Below are 21,885 nucleotides of genomic sequence, written 5' to 3'. Positions count from 1 at the left end.
AGAGAGAGAGAGGGCACGAGCACACACATAAGCAGGGGAGAGGGGCACAGGGAGAGGGGAAAGCAGGGAGCTGGAGGATGTGCTGCGGGGCTCTATCCCAGGACGCTGGGGTCATGACCTGAGCCAAAGGCAGCCGCTTAACTGGCTGAGCAACCGGGACACCCCTGTTTATTTTGTTTTTAAATTCTTGTTAGATAGCAAACTTTGGTACTTTTGGTTTCATTGCTTTTGCTGCAATTGGCTATTTTATGGTTTCTTTGTAGGAATCTTTTTAAATGACTAGCTCTTTTTGTGGGGTCAGTTTAATAAACACAGATAGTGCAGTCTATAAATCCACCTCAATGGGTATTTGCAATATATAAAATATCATAACCTGAATGAAATGGTGAAGATGGAGAGGGCGGTACTGTCTACCCCTCCTCAGTGCAGAGGATCCTCTGTCCTTAGGAGCTTCTTAGGGACCCAGATAATTATTAGACCCTCAGAGGGATGGTCTGATGAATATGTGGCCCAAAACAATCCGTAGTTAGCCACCTAATACAATATAACACAAATAAAATTAAACCTTATATTCCACACATTGCACATATTATTATTGTATGTCAGTATATTATGATCATATTATAATATACATTATTATATAATATTATCATATTGAATATAAAGCTGAATTTTGTTCTTATTTTTTAGATTAAAATTCTTGGAAAATAGTTCTAACATTTCTTTTTTTATATTTTTTGAATGCTTCCCATCTATAGCAGGAAAGACACATCAACAAGTAACTGTATTCAATGGGTAAAATGGTATACACACTAAGAAAAAAAGAACATGTGGTTAGGGGAGGTTAAGTTCCAGAAATTCAGAAAGGGGATACACTTGAGAGTAACTTGAAGGATGAATGGGAGTTTGCCGAGTGGACCAGGGGGCCAAGGACATTCAGGAAGACACAAGAGGGTGAGAGAATGTTCCCAGAACACGATCAGGAGTCTCTTGGGGTCAGAATGCAGGACCCTTGGGGGAGGGTTGGACAAGAGGCCGGAGATAGGGATGGGCTACAGCCTGGGAAGGGCTGCATTCTATCGGCAAATGGGAGCCGGTGGAGAGTTTAAGTAGAGGAATGACCTTATGGAAGGATACGTTTCATTCATAAGTCATGAACAATATGTACGTTTTGGAAACAATTCTATTTTCGGCAGGGTGTGGATGAAATTCTGTTCGATAGAGTTTAACAAATAATTATTGATCACTTTCTGTGCGGCGGGCAGTATCCCCAAGGCAACATAAAGTTATATTGGCACACATTTCACTTGGTAAAAGGATTAAACTGAATATTTACCACTTAAATTCACAAATTTATCCTGCATTTATCCTTCAAAATTGTGATGTCTTTTAATATTCTTGACATCTGGAACCAATTAGCCCTATTGCTTAATTCTTAACAATTTATATGTATCCAAGCTAATGAACTCTACTTGAGTATGACTCCCCTCTGCTGAAGACATACACGCTTTATTATTTATTTATTTATTTATTTATTTATTTATTTATTTATTTATAAAGATTTTATTTATTCATGAGAGACACAGAGAGAGAGGCAGAGACACAGGCAGAGGGAGAAGCAGGCTCCATGCAGAGAGCCCAATGTGGGACTCGATCCCAGGACCCGGGGATCACGCCCTGGGCCAAAGGTAGATGCTCAACCACTGAGCCACCCAGGGGTCCTGCATCCTCAATTTGTATGTAACAATGCAGAGAGAGAAATGCCTATGGCATGGCATTAAGAGGACAGCTTCTATTATTTGTGTCGTTGCTTGGGAGAGCTGTCAGGGTACTTTCTTGGTTTGTCATTTAGGACATGGCAAATATTTGGAAAAGCTCTCATAGGAAATAAAGTTTATTTCTGCAAATAAAAGTAAAATAGGTTTCAAAGAGCATTTGGAAAAAAGGCAGAGGAAGTGTAGGAAAGAAGATACAAAATTACCCCAAATCAGACTTCTCCGAGGGAACAATGGTTAGCATTTTATATAATCTCCTGCATCTTCTGCTATGCATGTATAAAATACATATATTTTTGAAACTGAAGACATACTACATATAACCTCTGCAGCCTCCTTTTAGAATTTAACAATTAACGAAGATTCTCATGTCATGAAGCATTCTGAAGACGTTTTTAGTTGGCTGTACAGTCCTAGGTTCTACAGTCACACCCTAATTTATTGAAACAACTTCCTGTTGGGGACATTAGGTTGACTTCAATTTTTTGATATCCTCCCCCCTGGAATTATAGATCTATTCTTTGGCGTAAACCTTTGACCATATCTCTGATTATTTATCTTCTTAGAATCCATTTCTTAAAAAGTTGAGTTAAAGGATCTGAAATCTGTCAGAGAGGTGAACTGTCAAATATTTAAATAGAGAGATTGGAATTGTTCTCCACTTTGGCAAAAGTGAAGGGAGGGCCTCTGGAGGCTGAAAGAAAACTCAACTTCTATTCATTCATTCCTTCAACAAATATTCTTTGAATGCCTCCTGCATCCCAGGCTCCACACCAGGTGCCAAGGTGCTGCAGGAAGCATGGGAGGTGTGTTCCCTGCCCTCGTGGCAGGATCTGGAAAGTAGAAATCACGGGTCAACTTCTTGTTTACAGATGAGGAAACAGAGTGCAGAGCCAGCTACAGAGGGCCAGGACTGGGGTACGGTCTGTGTCAGGCAGTCCAAGCCTCTTTGCACCCCACCTACCATCTGTCCCCCCAGAGTGATCTTGGGGGCATCCGTTCAGGGCAGGTTTATGATATCTTCTGCCCTGGATGTGTTCATTTTTTAATTTTTTAAAAAAGATTTTATTTATTTATTCATGAGAGACACAGAGAGAGGCAGAGACACAGGCAGAGGGAGAAGCAAAGCTCCCTGCAGGGGATGTGGGACTGGATCCCAGGACCCCAAGATCATGATCTAAGCCGAACACAGCCGCTCAGCCGCTGAGCCACCCAGGTGCCCCCCTTCATGTGTTTAGATCTAGCCTTCAGCAAGGCTGTGAGGTGAATGGGACCAATGGTGTCTTTGGGACCGTGGTCTCTTCCTTTTGGGCCATTTCACCTCTTGGCATCTCCCAACTCCCTGTCAGGCACCCAGTGGTCCCCTAATCTTTTCTCATGACTTAGTGAAAATCCACTCTCTGAGAAAGAACTGATATTAGCCATTCGTATCTCAAGGTGATTGAGTTAAGCCACTATGTCCCTTCTCCTAAGGGGGAGTTAACTGTGAATGCGTTTAAAGATCTCTTTCTTATTGAGGGACGTCACACTTTGTCTCCAGGGGAGGCATTTGGGCATCAGGGAGCAGCTAGGGCAGGGGTGCCCTCCCTCAAGACTCACATCCTCTTTCCCATGCCCTTCCCTGTGGGTTTGGTCAGCCCAATCTCCACCTCTTGCACGGGACTCACAAGGCTGGGGGAGAAGGATGAGGACATTGTGTCCATACCTTGAACCATTTCCAGTACATTCAAGGGGTTGCTTTGGACACAGAGCTTCATTGAACAGGGAAACCCCATTACTAGGAAACCCCCTTCCCCTGCCCCACCCTGCCCTGTGAGGAGTGTCTCTGCTAGGAAGGAAATTCAATTACAGTCTTCCAGCCACCAGAATTGAATTTAGATGGACTATTTCCTCTTTAGATTCTGTGCCAAATTGTATTCCTGCTGCTGGGTTTGAAGTTAATTAGAGTCACAAATCATTTGTATTTCCCTTCTCTGAAGGAAAGCCTGCCACTGTACTTATCTCAGCCAGTTAATGGACTTACGGGGAGGGCTCATCCCTTTCTGAAAACACTCCAGACGACTCTGATGGGTAAACATCAGTCTTGAAGAATTCAAATTTCTAGGTCATAGAAATGGTGTGTGTGTGTGTGTGTGTGTGTGTGTGTGTGTGTGTGGTTGTCTCTGGTTGTCTCTCTGAGCCTCATAACTTAGAGGTTTCCTTGATTTGATTGAAGCCAGTGTGAGAATGGAAAAAAACAAAAACAAAAACCTATCCTCAGGTAGGGGCAGGGGCACTTGTGGGCAAAGGAGAGGAAGGGAGCTTGACACAGAAAGGTCTCTCACTGAAGGGCACTGAACTGCTAATAGTTGGAAATAAAATGTAGAAGAGCTGTCAATTTGATGTTTGGGGTATGGGGATCCCTAACATTTCAAATGGGGATTTAGCTTTTAAAATGGTTTTGAGTTGTGGTCTAAGGAGAAAATGCCTATAAAATGGCTTTGCTATTCTGAGTAACCTTTGAATTTTTTTCAATTTTAAAAATTGTGGTAAAATACACATGACATCACATGTATCATCTTAACTGTTTTTAATTGTATAGGTCAGTAGTACTAATACATATTGTTGCACAGCCATCACTCCATCCTCTTGTGAACTCCTTTTCCTTAAAAAGAGAGAGGGAAAGAGCAGGAGGAGGGGCAGAGGCAGAGGGAGAGGGAAAGAATCTCAAGCAGGCTCCCTGATGACGGCAGAGAACGATGCTGGGCACAATCTCATGACCCAGGGATCACGACCTGAGCTGAAATCAGGAGTGCAACACTTAACCGACTGAGCCACCCAGCTGCCCCATTTTGTGAATGCTTATATCTTGCAAAACTGAAATTTTATACCCATTAAATAATAACCACCCACTCCCCCTGCCAGCCCCTGGCAACCACTGCTCTTTTTGTGTGTGTGTGTGTGTATTTTTTTTTATTGGAGTTTGATTTGCCAACATATAGCATAACACCCAGTGCTCATCCCATCAAGTGCCCCCCTCAGTGCCCGTCACCCTGTCACCTCATCCCCCGCCCACTTCCCCTTCTACCACCCCTTGTTCGTTTCCCAGAGTTAGGGGTCTCTCATGGTTTGTCTTCCTCTCTGATTTTTCCCACTCATTTTCTCTCCTTTCCCTTTATTCCCTTTCACTGTTTTTTATATTCCCTGAATGAATGAGACCATATAATGTTTGTCCTTCTCCGATTGACTTACTTCACTCAGCATCATACCCTCCAGTTCCATCCACGTCGAAGCAAATGGTGGGTATTCGTCATTTCTAATGGCTGAGTAACATTCCATTGTATACATAGACCACAGCTTCTTTATCCATCATCTGTCGATGGACACCGAGGCTCCTCCCACAGTCGGGCTATTGTGGACATTGCTGCTAGAAACATCGGGGTGCAGGTGTCCTGGCCTTTCACTGCATCTGTATCTTTGGGATAAATCCCCAGCAGGGCAATTGCTGGGTCATAGGGCAGATCTATTTTTAACTCTTTGAGGAACCTCCACACAGTTTCCAGAGTGGCTGCACCAGTTCACATTCCCACCAACAGGGCAGGAGGGTTCCCCTTTCTCCACATCCTCTCCAACATGTGTTGTTTCCTGTCTTGTTAATTTTCCCCATTCTCACTGGTGTGAGGTGGGATCTCATTGTGGTTTTGATTTGTATTTCCCTGATGGCAAGTGATGCGGAGCATTTTCTCATGTGCGTGTTGGCCATGTCTATGTCTTCCTCTGTGAGGTTTCTCTTCATGTCATCTGCCCATTTCATGATTGGATTGTTTGTTTTTTTGCTGTTGAGTTTAATAAGTTCTTTGTAGTTCTTGGATACTAGCCCTTTATCTGATATGTCATTTGCAGATATCTTCTCCCATTCTGTAGGCTATCTTTTAGTTTTGTTGACTGTTTTCTTAGCCGTGCAGAAGCTTTTTATCTTAGGTCCCAATAGTTCATTTTTGCTTTTGTTTCCCTTGCCTTCATGGATTTATCTTGCAAGAAGTTGCTGTGGCCAAGTTCAAAAAGGGTGTTGCCTGTGTTCTTTAGGATTTTGATGGAATCTTGTCTCACATTTAGATCTTTCATCCATTTTGAGTTTATCTTTGTGTCTGGTATAAGAGAATGGTCTAGTTTCATCCTTCTGCATGTGGATGTCCAATTTTCCCAGCATCATTTATTGAAGAGACGGTCCTTTTTCCAGTGGATAGTCTTTCCTGCTTTGTTGAATATTAGTTGACCATAGAGTTGAGGGCCCATTTCTGGGTTCTTTATTCTGTTCCATTGATTTATAACCACTGCTCTTCTTACAACTTTTGTGATTTTGTTACTCTAAGTACCCCATGTGAGTGGAGTCATAGAATCTTTTGTCTTTTTGTCATTGCCTTACTTAACATAATGTCCTCAAACTTCATCCATGATATAGCATTTGTTAGGATTTCCTTCCTTTCTTTTTAAATTAAAGATTTCTATTTGTGAGAGAGTGAAAGTGAGTGAGTATATGAGTCAGAGGAGGGACAGAGGGACAAGCAGACTCTACACTGAGCAGGGATCCCAATACAGTCCTTGAACCCAGAACCCTGAGACCATGACCTGAGCTGAAGTCAGATGCTTAACTGACTGAGCCACCCAGGTGTCCAGGATTTCCTTCCTTTTTACAATTAAAAAGAATCAAATAGACAATTAAGTAGAATCATATTCTATTGTATTTATACACCACGTTTTCTTTATCCATTCATTCACTGATGGACACTTTGGTTGCTTTCAAGTTTTAGACCCCATGAGTAATGCTGCTATGAGCAAATGCCTTTGAGACCCTGCTTTCAATTCTTTTGGATATATACCCACAAGTGGAATTGTTGGGTCATATGATAATTCTGTTTTTATCTATTTATTTATTTATTTATTTATTTGAGGAATAGCCACACTTTCCCACAGTGGCTGCACCATTTTACATTCCCACAAATAGCGTATAAGGGTTTCAATTTCTCCACATCTTCCCTAACTCCTGTTATTAAGTCACCTTTCAACATGAGGACCTATGTAATGAGATTATATTTTGGAATATGCATCCAATTACTTTCAATCCTGGTAATGTTCCAAGTTGTTCCATGACTCCTCTTGGGTACCATTTGTCAATAGGCAAATGGACAATTCTTCTACCAGTAAGAATGAATTACAAGGTGCATAGCCCTCGAGAAGTAGGTAATAGGGAGAATCTTTTTCAGACTGAAAGAAGAGTGGAAAGCCAGCCCCTGCTGGTCCTGCTGGATGGTGTGGAGAGGAAGAGAAATTGAGGTAGGATTCCTCATGGGAATACTTGTCCAGGCTTTCCCCCCCTCTGTAGGTGGGGGTGTGTTAGGAGTGAGGATGTCTGAAAACACTGGATGGATTAGTAGCTAGAAAGGACAGAAGCAGTGGTGTGCTTATAAATGTTTAACAGGCAGCTCTCTGGAAACAAACCAACCAATCCCAATTTTTGTAGCCTTTGCCAATTTGCATGGTGTGAACACTCCCACCATGGCTGATTTCAAGCTACCAGTGTGAACTCACTGAATATAAAGCTGGAAAGAGATGTGCAATGGCCCATGATTATGTAGTGTTCCCCATACAGATATAATGCTTGTAAATAATCTCAAGAACATAGATGACAGTGAAATGTAGTCATTAGTTTTGAGTATTTCTACCTTTGTTTTCAGTGTAATTCATTGTAAGTTTACAAAAGTTAAGTTTTAATAATGATGTCTTTAGCAACTAACTCACAACGATTATGAAAAGTCAACAGGGTTGTTCTTGGGACGAGCCTGCAGCCACCACAGGCTATAAGCTGCAACCGTGGGCTCTATGCATCAATGAGCAGGGTCCCGAAATGATGGTGTATCATTAGCGAAGGAAGTGGCTGGATTCTTGCCCGAGGTGATGCTCCTGGTTCCCCAGGTCTCGGTGGGGATGCAGTGGGTTCTCAAGTGGAAGTGCTGAGGGCTTGGTGGACCAGCAGAAGTCTGGAATCATACGAAGGAGTGTCTGTGGGCAAGGACCTTCACAACTGGGGTTACATGCCAGACTTGTGGGTTTTGGAAGTGAGTGTTATCATGAAACCCACATGGCTGAATGAGGCAGTTCTTTGTCAGTGGTCACCTGTGCAGGGAGCAGCCCATGTAGCCATTCTGCAGCAGCAAAGGGTCCGGAGCACCCTAGTTCTCGTCTGCTCCCCTAGCCTTTCCTGTCCCCCCAACTTCTTTGAGATCATATAGGATCTTTCCCAGATGCAATTTGGAGAGAAACAAGGGAGGGTGGGTGGGAATCCAAAAGACTGAGTGTTTATCCCACAGAGACTCAATCATCTAAAAAGAGACTAAACTGGATGTCATCTGTGATTCTGCAGATTAATACATTTAAAGTTTGTTTTTTCTCTCCCTGCTACTCAGGCAGGTAGACCTTTGCAAAGGAGAGCAATGCATTGTAGGAAATAAAGACATGGAGGGTCCTTTGTAGTTCATGCGGTGTGACACTATGTGACCCTGCTGTACCACTTTGCCTTTTCTCCAGATGTCACTACTCTAGTGTCAAAAAATAAATGCTATCTGTGGGCAGGTAATGTTCCTTCACCTTGTCCTTAAAACGAATGGGGGCAATGAACGGGAATGCTTGTTGGTGCTGAGCGGGGAGGGTGGAGTGTGGCTGCGGGTAGGAGTTGGGACTGGGACTGGGGTCATTTGGGAGGCAGCCGGGGTGGGGGGGTGTGGGGGTCCCAGATAGAGTCCAGCACCGTGTTAGAAGAAAATGGTCAAAGGGAGATTGGGTCACTTGCTGTTCTCCCAAGAATCCACTAAGGAAGAACTTCTGTTCTCTACATGGAAATAAAGAATTTAAAAAGGTAGGATGGCACTGACTTTCTTCAAACTTCAATTGTAATAGTCGATTAGCTGTAATTTTTAAAATATTTTTATTCCGAAAACGAATTTTCCACAATAATGCAATTAGTTCAAAAAAAAAAAAATGAGCTCATTTATCTGGCTTTTCTACAAAGGATAATTGAAACATTTAAGGCATGATTCACTTATTCATCTCCATTCTAGAGTGGAAAGAAAGTATCAGACTTCAGGTACTGGTTAAGGTTAACAAAATATGGGAAAGCTCCTTTTCCTTTTCTTTTTCTTTTTTTCTTTTGGTAGTCTTCCGTGTAACAGCTTTACATTACTATGGATATTTGACAGTAAGACACTTTGTTTCTGACTTTCTTTAGAACTCATTTTTAAATTTAAAGGCACACAATAAAGCTTTATGCATTTATTAAAATATACACATTTTGGTAAATTTAGAATTTTCCCTTAATATCTCGAGAAATCAATATATCGTCAACACCACAGTCGTTTGAAAATAAAACACACTCCAGAACATATCTACATATTATTTCGTTCTCGATGATACACTACAACACCCCATTGTACAGTGCACCAATGGGAATTAAGAACCACAAAACGAACAGACTTTTAACAAACACAGCAGTTTCATACCAAAGGAAAAAATAGCAGAGAAAGACACGATAAATTACCATCCGCAAAAAGCAAGTCGTACTTCTCAAGGACCAAACAAAAATGAAACAAGTTAGTAAAATTTACAAGCTGTATTTATAACTTTGGATACGGATTAAACAGTAACGTTTCTTTTCCACAGTGAGAAAAGCTAGAAAGTCCTGTTGTTAGATGGTGTAACTACATTGGATGAGGACAACACCTGCTCTCTTGAAACCCGCAGCCCCTCTATCAGTCCGGACAGTTGAGGTATTTGTGCGCTATCATAGCATTAACATAGCACGTCTTTGCTTTGGGGGAATTGATGATTTCTGCTGTAGATTCTCACCTTTTGGGAGCACAAGTGAGACCAGTGGACTGACGACTGCCAATACCAGTCACAAGGAGACGGGCAGGGAGCACTCTCCTCAGCTCACTACCCAAGTGAACACAATCCTTCAAAGTCTGCACCTTCCCGGGATGCTCACCTGACCCCCAATTCTCTGTAGCCAATGTCACCGATGTCAATGTTAAGAAAGCATCATAGAAAAAAAAAAAAAGAAAAAAGCTCAGAGGGGAATCCCTAATGAAAAAAAATCCAGGCTGCCTCTGGATTCTTCCTGATTCTCATACAAAGCCATTTTCTCTCCTTGTTTTGCCAAAATGTACTAAATGCTCTCCTAGGGTAAGCTGTTACAGCCCCCTGCTTTCAGAAGACTTCAAGCCCAAAGCTGACCTTGTGAAAGTTCTCTATGAAGGTCAGAAGTCCATGCATGTAGAACACTGTTTAGTGGTTTCTAACACTATTTTAGTTGATCCTGCAGAGTAAATGTTCACCTTTGATGGGCTTCAAAACTTCCACTAATCCCTTTTGGGCTTTAAGTCCTAAAAGAAAAAAAAACCACACACAACATCTTCTTAGAGAATTTTGACAAGAGCAACTGCTTAGGTGTTTTCAGAATGATGCACGGATCAGTCAAGCCGAGCAAGGAGAGGAAAACATTTTAGAAAGTGGTAGCTCCCAGAGAGGAAAAGAAATTACAATCGCTTCTCCTCTGAGGTCTTAGAGAAAAAATCGGACACAGGACTAACAGTTATGTACATGAAAGGGCCTTTCTGCTACCCATCACCATTCCAATTGAGAAACACAAAGTCCACTCTTTGATGAACAACACCCGGCCCCCTGCTTGCTGTGGGGCCTGTGGGTTGGGAGGCTGTTTCGGGGTTTGCCCGCTGTCTCATTACGCATATTGGCTCTTGCGTGGCCAGGCCGTCAGTGGTTATCAGCTGGTGCCTCTCTCTCTCTCTCTCAGGGACTTCAAAAGGCCCTTGTGGACAAATGGGTCCTCAGTGTCAGGGAGATACAAGCATGCAGAAGAAACCCAGGCTCCATGAAAATTTTGGTTAGAAACACCTTCTTTGACTAGTCTTGTTGCAAATGACGTAAGAACGGAGAGCTGTCTTGCAGCCTTAGTGGCAAACTCTGGAGAGTGTGTTCCCTTCGCCCCCTCTCCCTGCCAACATAAGAAATTAAGGCTGTCTCTGGATTGTTCCCTAACCTGAACGCTTGCAACCAAGAGGGGGCCATTAACTCTACCTGGATTCAGTGAGCTGCTCCCAGCCCTGGCTTTGGACACACTCCCTCCCTGACTTCTGACTTCTTCACTCCGAGATACAAAATTAGGTGAACCTGTGGCTGACCCTCCACGGGCTTCCACGGACATGTCACCAGCGGTAAAAGCTGGGGGAGAGGGGACAGCCATTTCTTTTAGTCTTGGAGGCCGATTCTGAAAGTCCTGTAGCTTCTATTTATTATATAGAGAAAAGGTAGCCCCTTGTAGACTTCCTACAAGTGCGATGTACAGGAGGTCACGTTTATCAATACTTTTCAGGAGAATAGGGGAAAGACATTGCTTGCAAGGAGCTCGTGTTTTGTGTCCCAGTAATTGCTGGGTTTATATCTACACAAATGCACTGTTAAATTCAACGACTTTCCCCCCTGTTTATCTGACAGGCTCATCACGACCATTATGTAGACAACTGATTAGCTGTCAGTTTGTTACTAAGAAGTAGAATCGGGTTCTTAACTTAATTCTATCGTCTGATTCCTTTCACCAGTTCAATGTGGCCCTGAGCTCAAGCTGAGTAAAATCTGGAATTGAGATTTTTGCTTTCTAGATTAGTTAGGTAGAAAAAAAGCTGTAAGGTTTTGTTGGTCAAGCTTACTGTTGAAAACTTTAAAGGGGCTGTGAAGAACTTGGTGGTGTCTGTCTACGTGTTAAATGACTATCCTTCTCCTAGGTTAATGATGAAGTCAGCCAGGATTCAAAAAGAAGAACCAATCATACGTTGCTTAAATTTGGGTATTTTTTCCCTTTAACATATTAAATCAATTTGAAATGTGTATGAGATCTGTTAGCTCCTTACACAGATGGATGAAGCCACTGCCCCAGCTTCTGAAAGTCAGGGACAGCTGTCAGCCGTCTCCACCTGACGCGTGCGGATTCTCCACTTGGCAAGCCTTCCCCCCATTCCTACCTGGCAAAGTTCTGCACGTTCCATAGGGCTCAACACAAGGACTGCATTCTCTATCATTTTCCCCAACAGAAGGAAGTCTTTTCCATACTGGAAGTCCCATTGGACGTGGTAACTACCTCATCTCTTACGTCCCCTCACTATGGTTTTTATTTATGTATCTTATATATCCTGTTTCCCCCATGTCTTATGCCATAGCACAGGTACAGCATAGCACACTCCATGAAAAAATGTTAAATAAATGATATTTCACTTCCCATTAATCCATCTATTCATCCATCCATCCGATCATCCGATATTTATTACGTGCCTGGCTACTATGTGCTGAGCACACGTAGCTGGCAAAGTAAGTCTGAAGCTTCTATGTGGCTTTCAGTGATCTATGCCATTCTCTGGCCTCATGGGGAAAGATTTGTTCTTATCATGTGGGGGTATTTCTTCTTGTCATTACCAACATTTCCATTATTTTCCATTATTATTATTTTTCAAGTTGCCCCTTCATTGAGAAATTTAGCAACACATCTCAAGATTGTGCATTTGTGCACTGAACACACTTCTAGCTTTGTCTTCTCCTATTTCTGTCTTTATTTACCCAAGCTCCTCACTTATTTTTACATTATATGGATTTTAATAGCCACTTTGAAATCCTTGTGAAAGGAAGCAAAGTACCGATAAATAGAATACAATTACAAAACAATCAAGTAATTGGCTCCACACCACTAATTCACACGATGAAACCTCCCTGGAGGAGCTCTTGCAGGAGAGAAGAATTCAATAAAATGTAGGTCTTCCTTGGACTCCATTCAAGAAGGCTACGTTTCTACGGTAATTATAGGTGATCTTACTTTTAATGTGATTCCACCAATGCGGTCTTGAGGAAATTGCTAGGAAACACTAATATGATCATTCTAGTCAATGATGGTATTTGAGACTGCATTGTGAAATCTGGGACCACTTCCCAGAGGCTGGGACACGTGAACAAGAACATGTCAATTTACCTTACAAGATCTTTTTCTATCATACTGATTTTTTTTTTTTAAACCAAGACTGCTACGGAGATGACTAACGACAGAGAAAGAAAGAGACCAAGATTATAAAAAGAAGGAGATAAGACTTGGGAGAAATGCCTCCAGTAAAAAAAGTGCCATTCATTGGGTCTTCACGAAACTAATACCAGCGGTGTTTACTATGTGTCCTCTCTCCCCATGCTCCAGAAATTTCATACATCTGCCACCAAACTATTGTTACCTTAATACTTAACCCTTGCTAATAAAAGGGGGTTCTTTCATCCACCTTAAGACTGTGTTAGTTTACATCCATATTTCTTTTTGACCATTTTTAATGCATATAGCCTCGCCCCATCTATCTGGATATCTCAGTCTTAACACCTCCTATTTAGTTTAGGCAGATTTGTTGAGTCTTGAAACTAGATCAAAACTTTGTATTCACAAAAACTACTGATAATTAGTCTACAGTTCATCCCCAGGGATATATTTCACAGGCCAGGCACTGTATCTTTAGGGCTAAGTTTAGAGAGGAGAAAACACGGCTTTGCCATGCATCACGTTAAAAATGACAAAATGGCCCCAGGAAACCAGAATTCTAAACAATTAATACAGAAGAATGAAAAAGAAGCTCTAGAAAATAGAAGTTCCTTGAATTTACTGGCTTTCATTGGCCATGGGTGTGATACACAATTTGCTTCAAAGCATGTTTAAAAAATATTAGCTTCAATTGACCTTTTATTTTACTCTATGTTAAAAGCCCAGTGCATCAACCAGGAGGATTTGTCAGTCTTGGTTGTTTTATCTGCATTTGTCAGGCTCTAGTGCTTCCCATTCCCTGAACTGGGAGACCCCGAGAACAGAACGTTACATTTTTTTTCTATTTCCAGTGCTTAGCATTTGGTTCAATCTCAATCAGTGTTCACGGAGTGAAAAAAGTGGACTTTTGTCTTTTCTCCATAATCCTAAAGCCTGCCAAGATGGCATGACCTCAACCTTTAAGAAAGAATATACTTCACAGTAGTTGATGTATTTTGGAAAACTTTTGGCATAATGCTAGGTCCGGGAGAGAGAGGGCAAGAAATTTGCTATTTTGCCCCCCTTTCAGGAAACTCCCACAAAGGATTGTAGCTTGATTGAAACTGTGCCTGCTGGTTCACAGGGCACATCTCAGCGCAGCCCAGGAATCCCTGGGACCCAAGAGTAGAATTTATGGGCCATGTGTTTTTTTCCTGCTGTGCCTTCTCTCATCTAGGTTATTTCTGAGAAAAGTCCTTTAAGAGCCCCTCTTCTGGCCCGATTGAGACCTTACCAGGTAGGTATTTCTTTGGGCTTCGGGAAATAACAGACAAAATGCAGGTAGAAGAGCAGAGCGAGCTACTCAAGGTTCAGAAGTGAAACGTGATCTCTTGGAATGCGGTTACCTAAGTAGTTGAGCTTCAGCATTTTTGTTTTCTGAGGAGCCCCCACCAATCAGGGGGCGGCAAATCTAAAAAAAAAACCTACACAATTTATAATTTTGGAAATTTAAAATAGAATTTGCAATGTGATCTCAGTGGCGGGGTCACTTCACCTTGTAAAGATTTTTATCCGATTATAAAACAAACGGCCTACTTCTTCAAGGCATATCAATGCCATGAAATCATGCTCCAACTTTGCCCCCTTTCATTATATCAGCAGGAGCTGAAAAGCTGGCAAAAGGAAAGGTGTGGCAGAGAGTTAAGTCCTGCCAATGCCCTTCTGGCCTTCACTGCAAGAGGTGAAGAATTAATTTTTTTTTCTGGGCATTTAAGGAGCGCTTTGATGGTGCTTCTTACCATATCGTTTGGGTCTGCAAGGCTGCTTTATGGTAAGTCCGAAACCTCTGGGGAAATGGTCTCAGCATCCCTAACTTTTGCTGGGTCCTAAAGCTAGAGTTTGGAGACTGTGACAGGCTTGGTGAATGGAAAGAAGCGTGTGTCTGCTCCATGAGTTCGTCTTTGTGAGGTTTCAGGACCAAGTGTTGCTTGCTGAGGAAGCGCCAAGGCCCACCTGCCCTCGACCTCTGGGAGCAGCTCTCAGCGGGGTGTGCCCGGAGGATCTTTGCCCTTGTCATCCTGGGGGCTGAGATGCGGCCTTGTGCCCACACCCACCTGCTTTGGCACATCTCCAGGAGGAGCTGTAGCCTCAGTGTGGCCCAAGAAGTTAGCCCCATGCTTCTGGGGTCTCAGTAAGAAGCAAAAAGGTTCAACCAGCAAAGCAAAGGCCTGGGAAACATTTGCCGCTATCAGCTCTGATGGTTGCACCTAAGAGAGAATTTCTTTGTAGCCTCTTGTTAATTTTTTTTTTTTTTTAATAAGGGGATCGATCAGTGATGGAACCCAGGTTAAACTCTTCGACAGAACTATCCAGAAGGGCAAAAGTAGCAAATGACAGGCTATGGCCGGGGACTGACTCTGGGGGAAGGCTGGACTTTTGAAATGAGAGCCAAGAATGTTTTCACCCTCTAGCCCACAGGTTAAGTTACTGAAAAGAAACCACCACCGTTTCTACACGTTTCTTGTGTGGTTACTCCTACTCTGGAGAGTAATCTAACTCGTCATTTGCAATCAGGGCCTCTGAGTTCTGTTTGTGTTTGCTTTTGCTCTTCGCTTTGCTACTCGTCCGGGTGTTTGCCTTAGCATCTGACATCTGTTGGTAATAGAAGCCTTTGTCTTCGGCCGGCCCGCCCCAGTTCTCCTGGCTCTCGCCTTCGGTGGCGTAGGAGAAACCCTCCTCCACCGAGAAGGGGTCATCCACGTCGTAGCGCTGGTACGTGCTCTGGTGCAGGGCCTCTTCGCGGGCACTGATTTCCAGGGTGCTGTTCCAGATGCCGTACCCAAAATAAATGAGCATACCTGCAGGGAGGGAAAGGCACGGGCGAGTGAGCTTTGGGATCCATGGGGCTAGTGGGGAGAGACTCAGTGGTGCAAGCAGAGCTGGCCGTGGATGTGTTTTCTTTGGTCTAAAGAGTGTCTTGAAGAGACTCGAATTAGATGTCATTTAAGAATTGGGACACCTTGCATTAAGCAACCCATATCTACAGCCTCCCCTCCAGAAGCCGGGGCGGTCTGACATCACTACTCCCACATTCCTACGTGACGGTTGTGGCTGGAGGTGAGCACTAGCTGCCTCCTTAGACAGATCGGGGGCTCTCTGGTCACCTCTGTCCTCACCCCATTGTTCACTACTGTCGTGTAGGTGCCAACTGGGAATTTGCATTTTCCACCCTGGCTTAAGTTTTTGTGAGTCACCCACAGTAGGTCCCTACCCTTCTTACAGTATTTTATTTTATTTTTATTTTTATTTTTTTTCTTACAGTATTTTATTATCTCTCACCTCCAGTTAGGGACTCCATCTTTCGTTTCACCCCTGAGCGGTGTGCGTATAATGCCCTGTGGTTTACTTTGCCTTTTTTCATTCACCAAAGGAGTATCGTATGGACTGCGGCCACTCAGAGCTGTTCACTTTCTTCTGTGGGCTCTTGGGGTGTCTGGTGCCTGCCACTAAGGCCCTAAGAACATCTACTGTGTGATTATCTGCACAAGGAGGTTCCATTTCATAGACTCTGCAGAAGACTGGCACTTAATGAATGCTTGTTGAGTGAATGAATGAGAACTCCTGAGGAGCATGACATTTCCAGTGCAACCTCCTTATTTGATGACATTGCAAGCAGGAGGAAGACATTGCTTGCCTAGTTAATGTGTAGCATTAAATAAGGGCTAATATTTCATTTCTATTATAATTTTTTTGAAATTACATATAAGAATAACTTGAGGGGTGCTTGGGTGGTGCAGTCGGTTAAGCATCTGACCCTTGGTTTTGGCTCAGGTGGTGATCTCAGGGTCCTGAGGTTGAGCCCTGCAATCAGGCATGCTCAATGAGGAGTCTGCTTGGGATTCTTTTTTTTTTTTTTTTTTTTAAGACTTTTAAAATTTTAATCATGAGATACACAGAGAGGGAGGCAGAGACACAGGCTGATGCGGGACTCGATTCCAGGACCCCAAGATCACGACCCGAGCTAAAGGCAAATGCTCAACTGCTGAGCAACCCAGGTGTTCCTGCTTGAATTCTCTCTGCCTCTGCCCCTCTTGCTCATGCTCCCTCTCTCTTAAAATAAATAAATACATAAATAAATAAGTAACTCTTAAAAAATAGTTTGAGAAATCCCATTTTCTTTATTTTTAAGGTTTTATTTATTCATGGGAGAGAGGCAGAGACACAGGCAGAGGGAGAAGCAGGCTCCCTATGGGGAGCCTGATGTAGGACTCGATCCCAGGACCCTGGGATCACAACCTGAGCCGAAGGCAGACTCTGAACCACTGAGCCACCCAGGTGGCCCAAGAAACCCCATTTTCTATCTTGAAAAGCTCATGAAAGCTCAGGGCTTGGAATAGCTGAGAACCATAGCCTTGGGGGGTAATAGGACATGGTGATGAAGAGTGTGAGCCCTGGGTTCAAATCCTGCCCCCATCACTGTTAGCTGGCTTACCCTGGACCAGTCACTTCACGTCTTTGTGTCTCCGTTTTCTCTTCATGATAGAAAGACCGTACCTATAACCTGGGATTGCCATGAGGCTGAAATGAGATCAGACCCCAGAGGGTCACCTGGGGAGGTTTTGAACTGCCCTCTCGCCCAAGCCCCAGCCCTAGAGATTCTGATTTAATCGGTCTGCAGTGTGATCAAAGCATAGGTATGTTTTAAAGCTTCACGGGTGAGTCCAATGGTCAGCCAAGACTGGGAACCCCTTAGATCAGGACCATAAAGCTCCTGAGGCCTGTACTCCGTTGTGAACACCGGCCATATTAGGGCTCGGCCACTGGATGCCACTCGATTATGCAACCCCCTTCCAGACCCCAGGCACCCTCTTTGGAGTGGCACTAGTCCGTTTCACTTTGCTAACCCTGCAGGCATCTACAGCTGTTTGCTTAGAACCGCAAGGTCAAGTTCTGCTTTCCTCTTTGGTGCTTGAGAAACCTTGCTCCTTTTGAATTTGAAGTGTGTCTTTTTAAGCTTGGATTTCTCCCTCCTTGTCTCAAATGACTTTCTCCTCACCCCCTACCCCAACCCCCAGTGAAATCAACTTTCCAGGAGCCAAAGTAAGCAGAGATTTATAGTCCTAATTGGTAATAAATCCCAGAGTTAATCATTTGCAGATGGAGCTACTCTCAAATAGTGACTTCATTTTTCTGAACATGGCTCTTTACTCCTTCTTGTTGGGGGGTGGGGAGTAGCCGTGGGGGATAGTTATTACCCTTGTGGAGGACAAGGCATCAAGTTAAGACCCCTTCTAAAAGGGCCAGTATGCTGCTTCTTGGAGAATGCCTCCAGTGGAAGCATGCTTGAGACTTGAGAATAAATTTCGGGAGACCGGGTGGAGTCAATAGGCACACACCTCTTTTTGCTCATTTTTGCCTTTTTGCTCTCTTTTTCTCTTAGACGTCAAAGCGGGTGTCAAATCTTGCCTCCTATTCCTGCTTGAAATCTATTATATCAATTCTTTCCATCTGATCCCCTTCTCCGACCCTCTCTAAGGAAGTCATTGCCCGACTGAACTTAATACCATTTCTTTTCCTTTTCCCTTTGCCCCTAAGTTCTCTGCTCTGACATCACACACAGGTCATCATTCAAGCACCGGTTTGACATGTGTTCTGACGGACCTTTCCCTGCCCCACCAGGTGGGGTGGGGTCAGCTAGACTGATTTATGGGAATTCTTGAAAAGCCTCATAGAATCCTAAATATTTAGAGCTGGAAAGAGTCTATAGATCTGTTTGGGCACCTTTATTTTACAGAAAAAGGAAACAGGCTGGGAGACAGGCCAAGACAGCATTCCACATGGATAGAGAGAAGGCTCTTGAATATTCGGACCTTCACACCTGCCCTCTGCAGGCTGGTTTATAGACCATTCTTATCACAGTATATACCGAGTAAGAGGTTATGTCTACATTTGTTCTTTGGGAATGGCTGTGTCTGAAGGAACCTGTGTGCACACAAATGCATCGACTATGATTACTTTGAGAAAGCAACTCATGGAAATCTGCCCTGTAAATGTTGATGGGCCTTTTGATGTTTGCTCTGAACCCCCTGTCATTTTGATGGTGTGTTATTTTGTCTTCAAAAATATATTTTGGGGTGCCTGGGTGGCACAGTCGGTTGAGTGTCTGACTCGTGGTTTCAGCTCAGGTTGTGATGTCAAGGTTGTGTGACGGGGCCCCATGCCAGGCTTGGGGCTCAGCAGAGTCTGCTTGAGACTCTCTCTCTCTTTCTCTTGATCTGCCCCTCCCTGCCATGCTCTTTCTCTTTCTCTCTCTCAAATAAATTAATAAAATATTTCAAATATGAGTGCTCTCAACCAACAAGTGACCATGGACATGCAGCCTGATAGAATGAATGGTCAGCCTGGACAAAGGTCTGGCCCTTGTTGCTGGCACTTGAGTAAGCTCAAGAAAAGTGGTCTAAGGCACCAGGGATTGGAGAAAAGGCAAAATAGAGGGGGACAAAGAAACAGAGGGGAACAAATGAAGTGAGGGAGGGAGGGTAGAAGGGAGGTAGAGAGAGAGAAGAGGAGCATGTACTACCATCTGTCACGCATAAACAAAGGCTTTGTGTCGGAGGAGTAAACAGAGCTGCTAAAAGCCTCCTGTGTAGAAGCAGGGTGTTTTGTTTCTGCTCCTTTTTTCAGTTGGCTTAGAAAACTAAGCATGAGGTAGTTTCTGAAAAGTCTGCTGGGATTCTGGGAATTCTGAATCATCTAAACTGAACTTCACACAACACTTCTGGGTGCTGAGGTCCTCATGATGCATTATTTATGTTGTACCTTTCTCCCAGGGGGTTCAAATGTTATACATATATTATCTTGTTTAGATTCCTTCTAGGCTGTTTGGGAATGTCTGTGAGTGTGAGTGTCAGTGTGAGTGTGAGTGAGAGAGTGTATGTGGCCGGGCGGGGGTGGGGGGGCGGGCGGCGGGTGGTAGGGAATGGGAAGGTTATGATTATGTGCATCTCACAGACAGGATACTGGGGCATAGGACAAAATAAGAGATTTTCCACAGGAACACTGTTAGTGGTCAGACTGTGAATCCTTCAGGGGCTCTCCATGTCCTGACCCAGAGTGCCTCTATCTGTTACTTCTCTCACCTACCAAGGGTTGGCCATGGGGTATAGACTGATTGAAACACTTTTTGCTTAGCTTTTTAGTTTGAAGAATTGCAAACATATACCAAAGCAGAGAGAATAGTATAAAGAACCTCATGTACTTGGCACTAGCTCCCTCCTGACACCCACCTCCTTGTGCCCTTGTCTTCAGATTATTTTGAAACAAATCCCTTCCTCCCTATGCTTCACCTGTAAATGATTAACTATGTATCTTTAAAACAGACTTCTTGAAAAAACCTGGTATCATAATCAATCACATCTGAAAACTAATAATAATTCCTTAATATCATCTGATATCCAGAAGTATTAAAATCTCCCTGAGTTACTAAGCTGGTTGGGAAAAACTCTTCACCTGATGAGGCTAAAGACTCCGATGGTGCTATTACTGCTTGATACAGTTTTTGGGCACTGTTACTTGTCATTGGGACTGCTGTCCTATTCTTTGTAAATCTTTACAGATGGCAAAGTTTTATCTTTTGAGAGAGGATTTGCTTTCGGCATAAGCTGGAAGTCATTTGGAACCAAGCCTCAAGAATAAGATCTCATCTCATCAAGAATGAGATGGCTAATGGATGCTTGCGATTTAATCCTGCTATTCTTTAAAAACTTAGATCCATTGCTTTGTAGTTACACATTTTCTATTTTTAATAAATGAAAGGCAGGTGTGATGTTAAAACTCAGAAGGGAATTATCTTCTTTTGTTGCATCAGGGTCTTGGAGACCCTCCTGCTGGGCTGGAGTTACTTCTTTTCCGTTGACAGATCTTTGAGAGGGGAGACACTTAGGGCAGCGGCTAGTGAGCAACAGGCACAGAAGTGTATCAGTGTTTTAAAAACAGGCATGGCTGTACCTGGGCACACGGGCTGGATGCCAGCCCTGCTCGTAGGTAATGGCAATGCGTCCCGCGAAAGGCCATTTACAGCCAAGGGAAATATTTGAAAGGAGACACTGGCTCTTCTTCCAGACAGAAATTCCCTGGTGGAGAATGTGCCCAAGAGAGGTTGAGGCTAGACAAGATGAAGAATTATGTCTTGGGCAATTTAATGGGCCTTCTCTTTGTGGTAGGACACTTTGTGATCGTAAAACCCTTGTAAAAAAGTCCTTTCTCGTCCATCATCCCAGAGAGGTTAGGAACTGTTTAATAAATCAGTGATTAAAATGGCCCTGGAAGAGTTCACAAAACTAAAAGACAACCTACAGAATGGGAGGAGATATTTGCAAATGACCTATCAGATAAAGGGCCAGTATCCAAGATCTATAAAGACCTTATTAAACTCAACACCCAAGAAACAAACAATCCAATCATGAAATGGGCAGAAGACATGAAGAGACATTTCTCCAACGAAGACCTACACATGGCCAACAAGCACATGAGAAAATGCTCCGCATCACTGGCCATCAGGGAAATACAAATCAAAACCACAATGAGATCCCACCTCACACCAGTGAGAATAGGGAAAATTGACAAGACAGGAAACCACAAATGTTGGAGAGGATGCGGAGAAAAGGGAACCCTCTTACACTGTTGGTGGGAATGTGAACTGGTGCAGCCACTCTGGAAAACTGTGTGGAGGTTCCTCAAAGAGGTAAAAATAGACCTGCCCTACAGCCCAGCAATTGCCCTGCTGGGGATTTACCCCAAAGATACAGATGCAGTGAAACGCTGGGACACCTGCACCCCGATGTTTATACCAGCAATTTCCACAATAGCCAGACTGTGGAAAGAGCCATGAGTCTTTCGACAGAGGAATGGATAAAGAAGCTGTGGTCTATGTATACAATGGAATATCATTCAGCCATCAGAAAAGACAAATACCCACCATTTGGTTCTATGTGGATGGAACTGGAGGGTATTATGCTGAGTGAA

At 43.4% G+C, this 21,885-nt stretch overlaps 1 protein-coding gene across 1 annotated transcript in view; it reads right to left on the bottom strand.

Moving 5' to 3' along the window:
• Nucleotides 1-8,744: 8,744 nt before the first annotated feature.
• The window catches only part of SLC7A14 (solute carrier family 7 member 14), a 111,936-nt gene continuing 98,795 nt past the window's right edge, over nucleotides 8,745-21,885 (bottom strand). The window contains exon 8 of the mRNA XM_041731440.1: nucleotides 8,745-15,719. Within this exon, the coding sequence (XP_041587374.1) occupies nucleotides 15,397-15,719 (323 nt within the window). The 3' untranslated portion in view covers nucleotides 8,745-15,396. The remainder of the gene's footprint in view (nucleotides 15,720-21,885) is intronic.

The sequence above is a fragment of the Vulpes lagopus genome, chromosome 17 (assembly GCF_018345385.1).
Source record: "Vulpes lagopus strain Blue_001 chromosome 17, ASM1834538v1, whole genome shotgun sequence".
Classification (NCBI taxonomy): Eukaryota; Metazoa; Chordata; class Mammalia; order Carnivora; family Canidae; genus Vulpes; species Vulpes lagopus.
The sequence above is the reverse complement of the archived record's forward strand: the minus strand, read 5'-3'. Positions and strand labels throughout refer to the sequence as shown.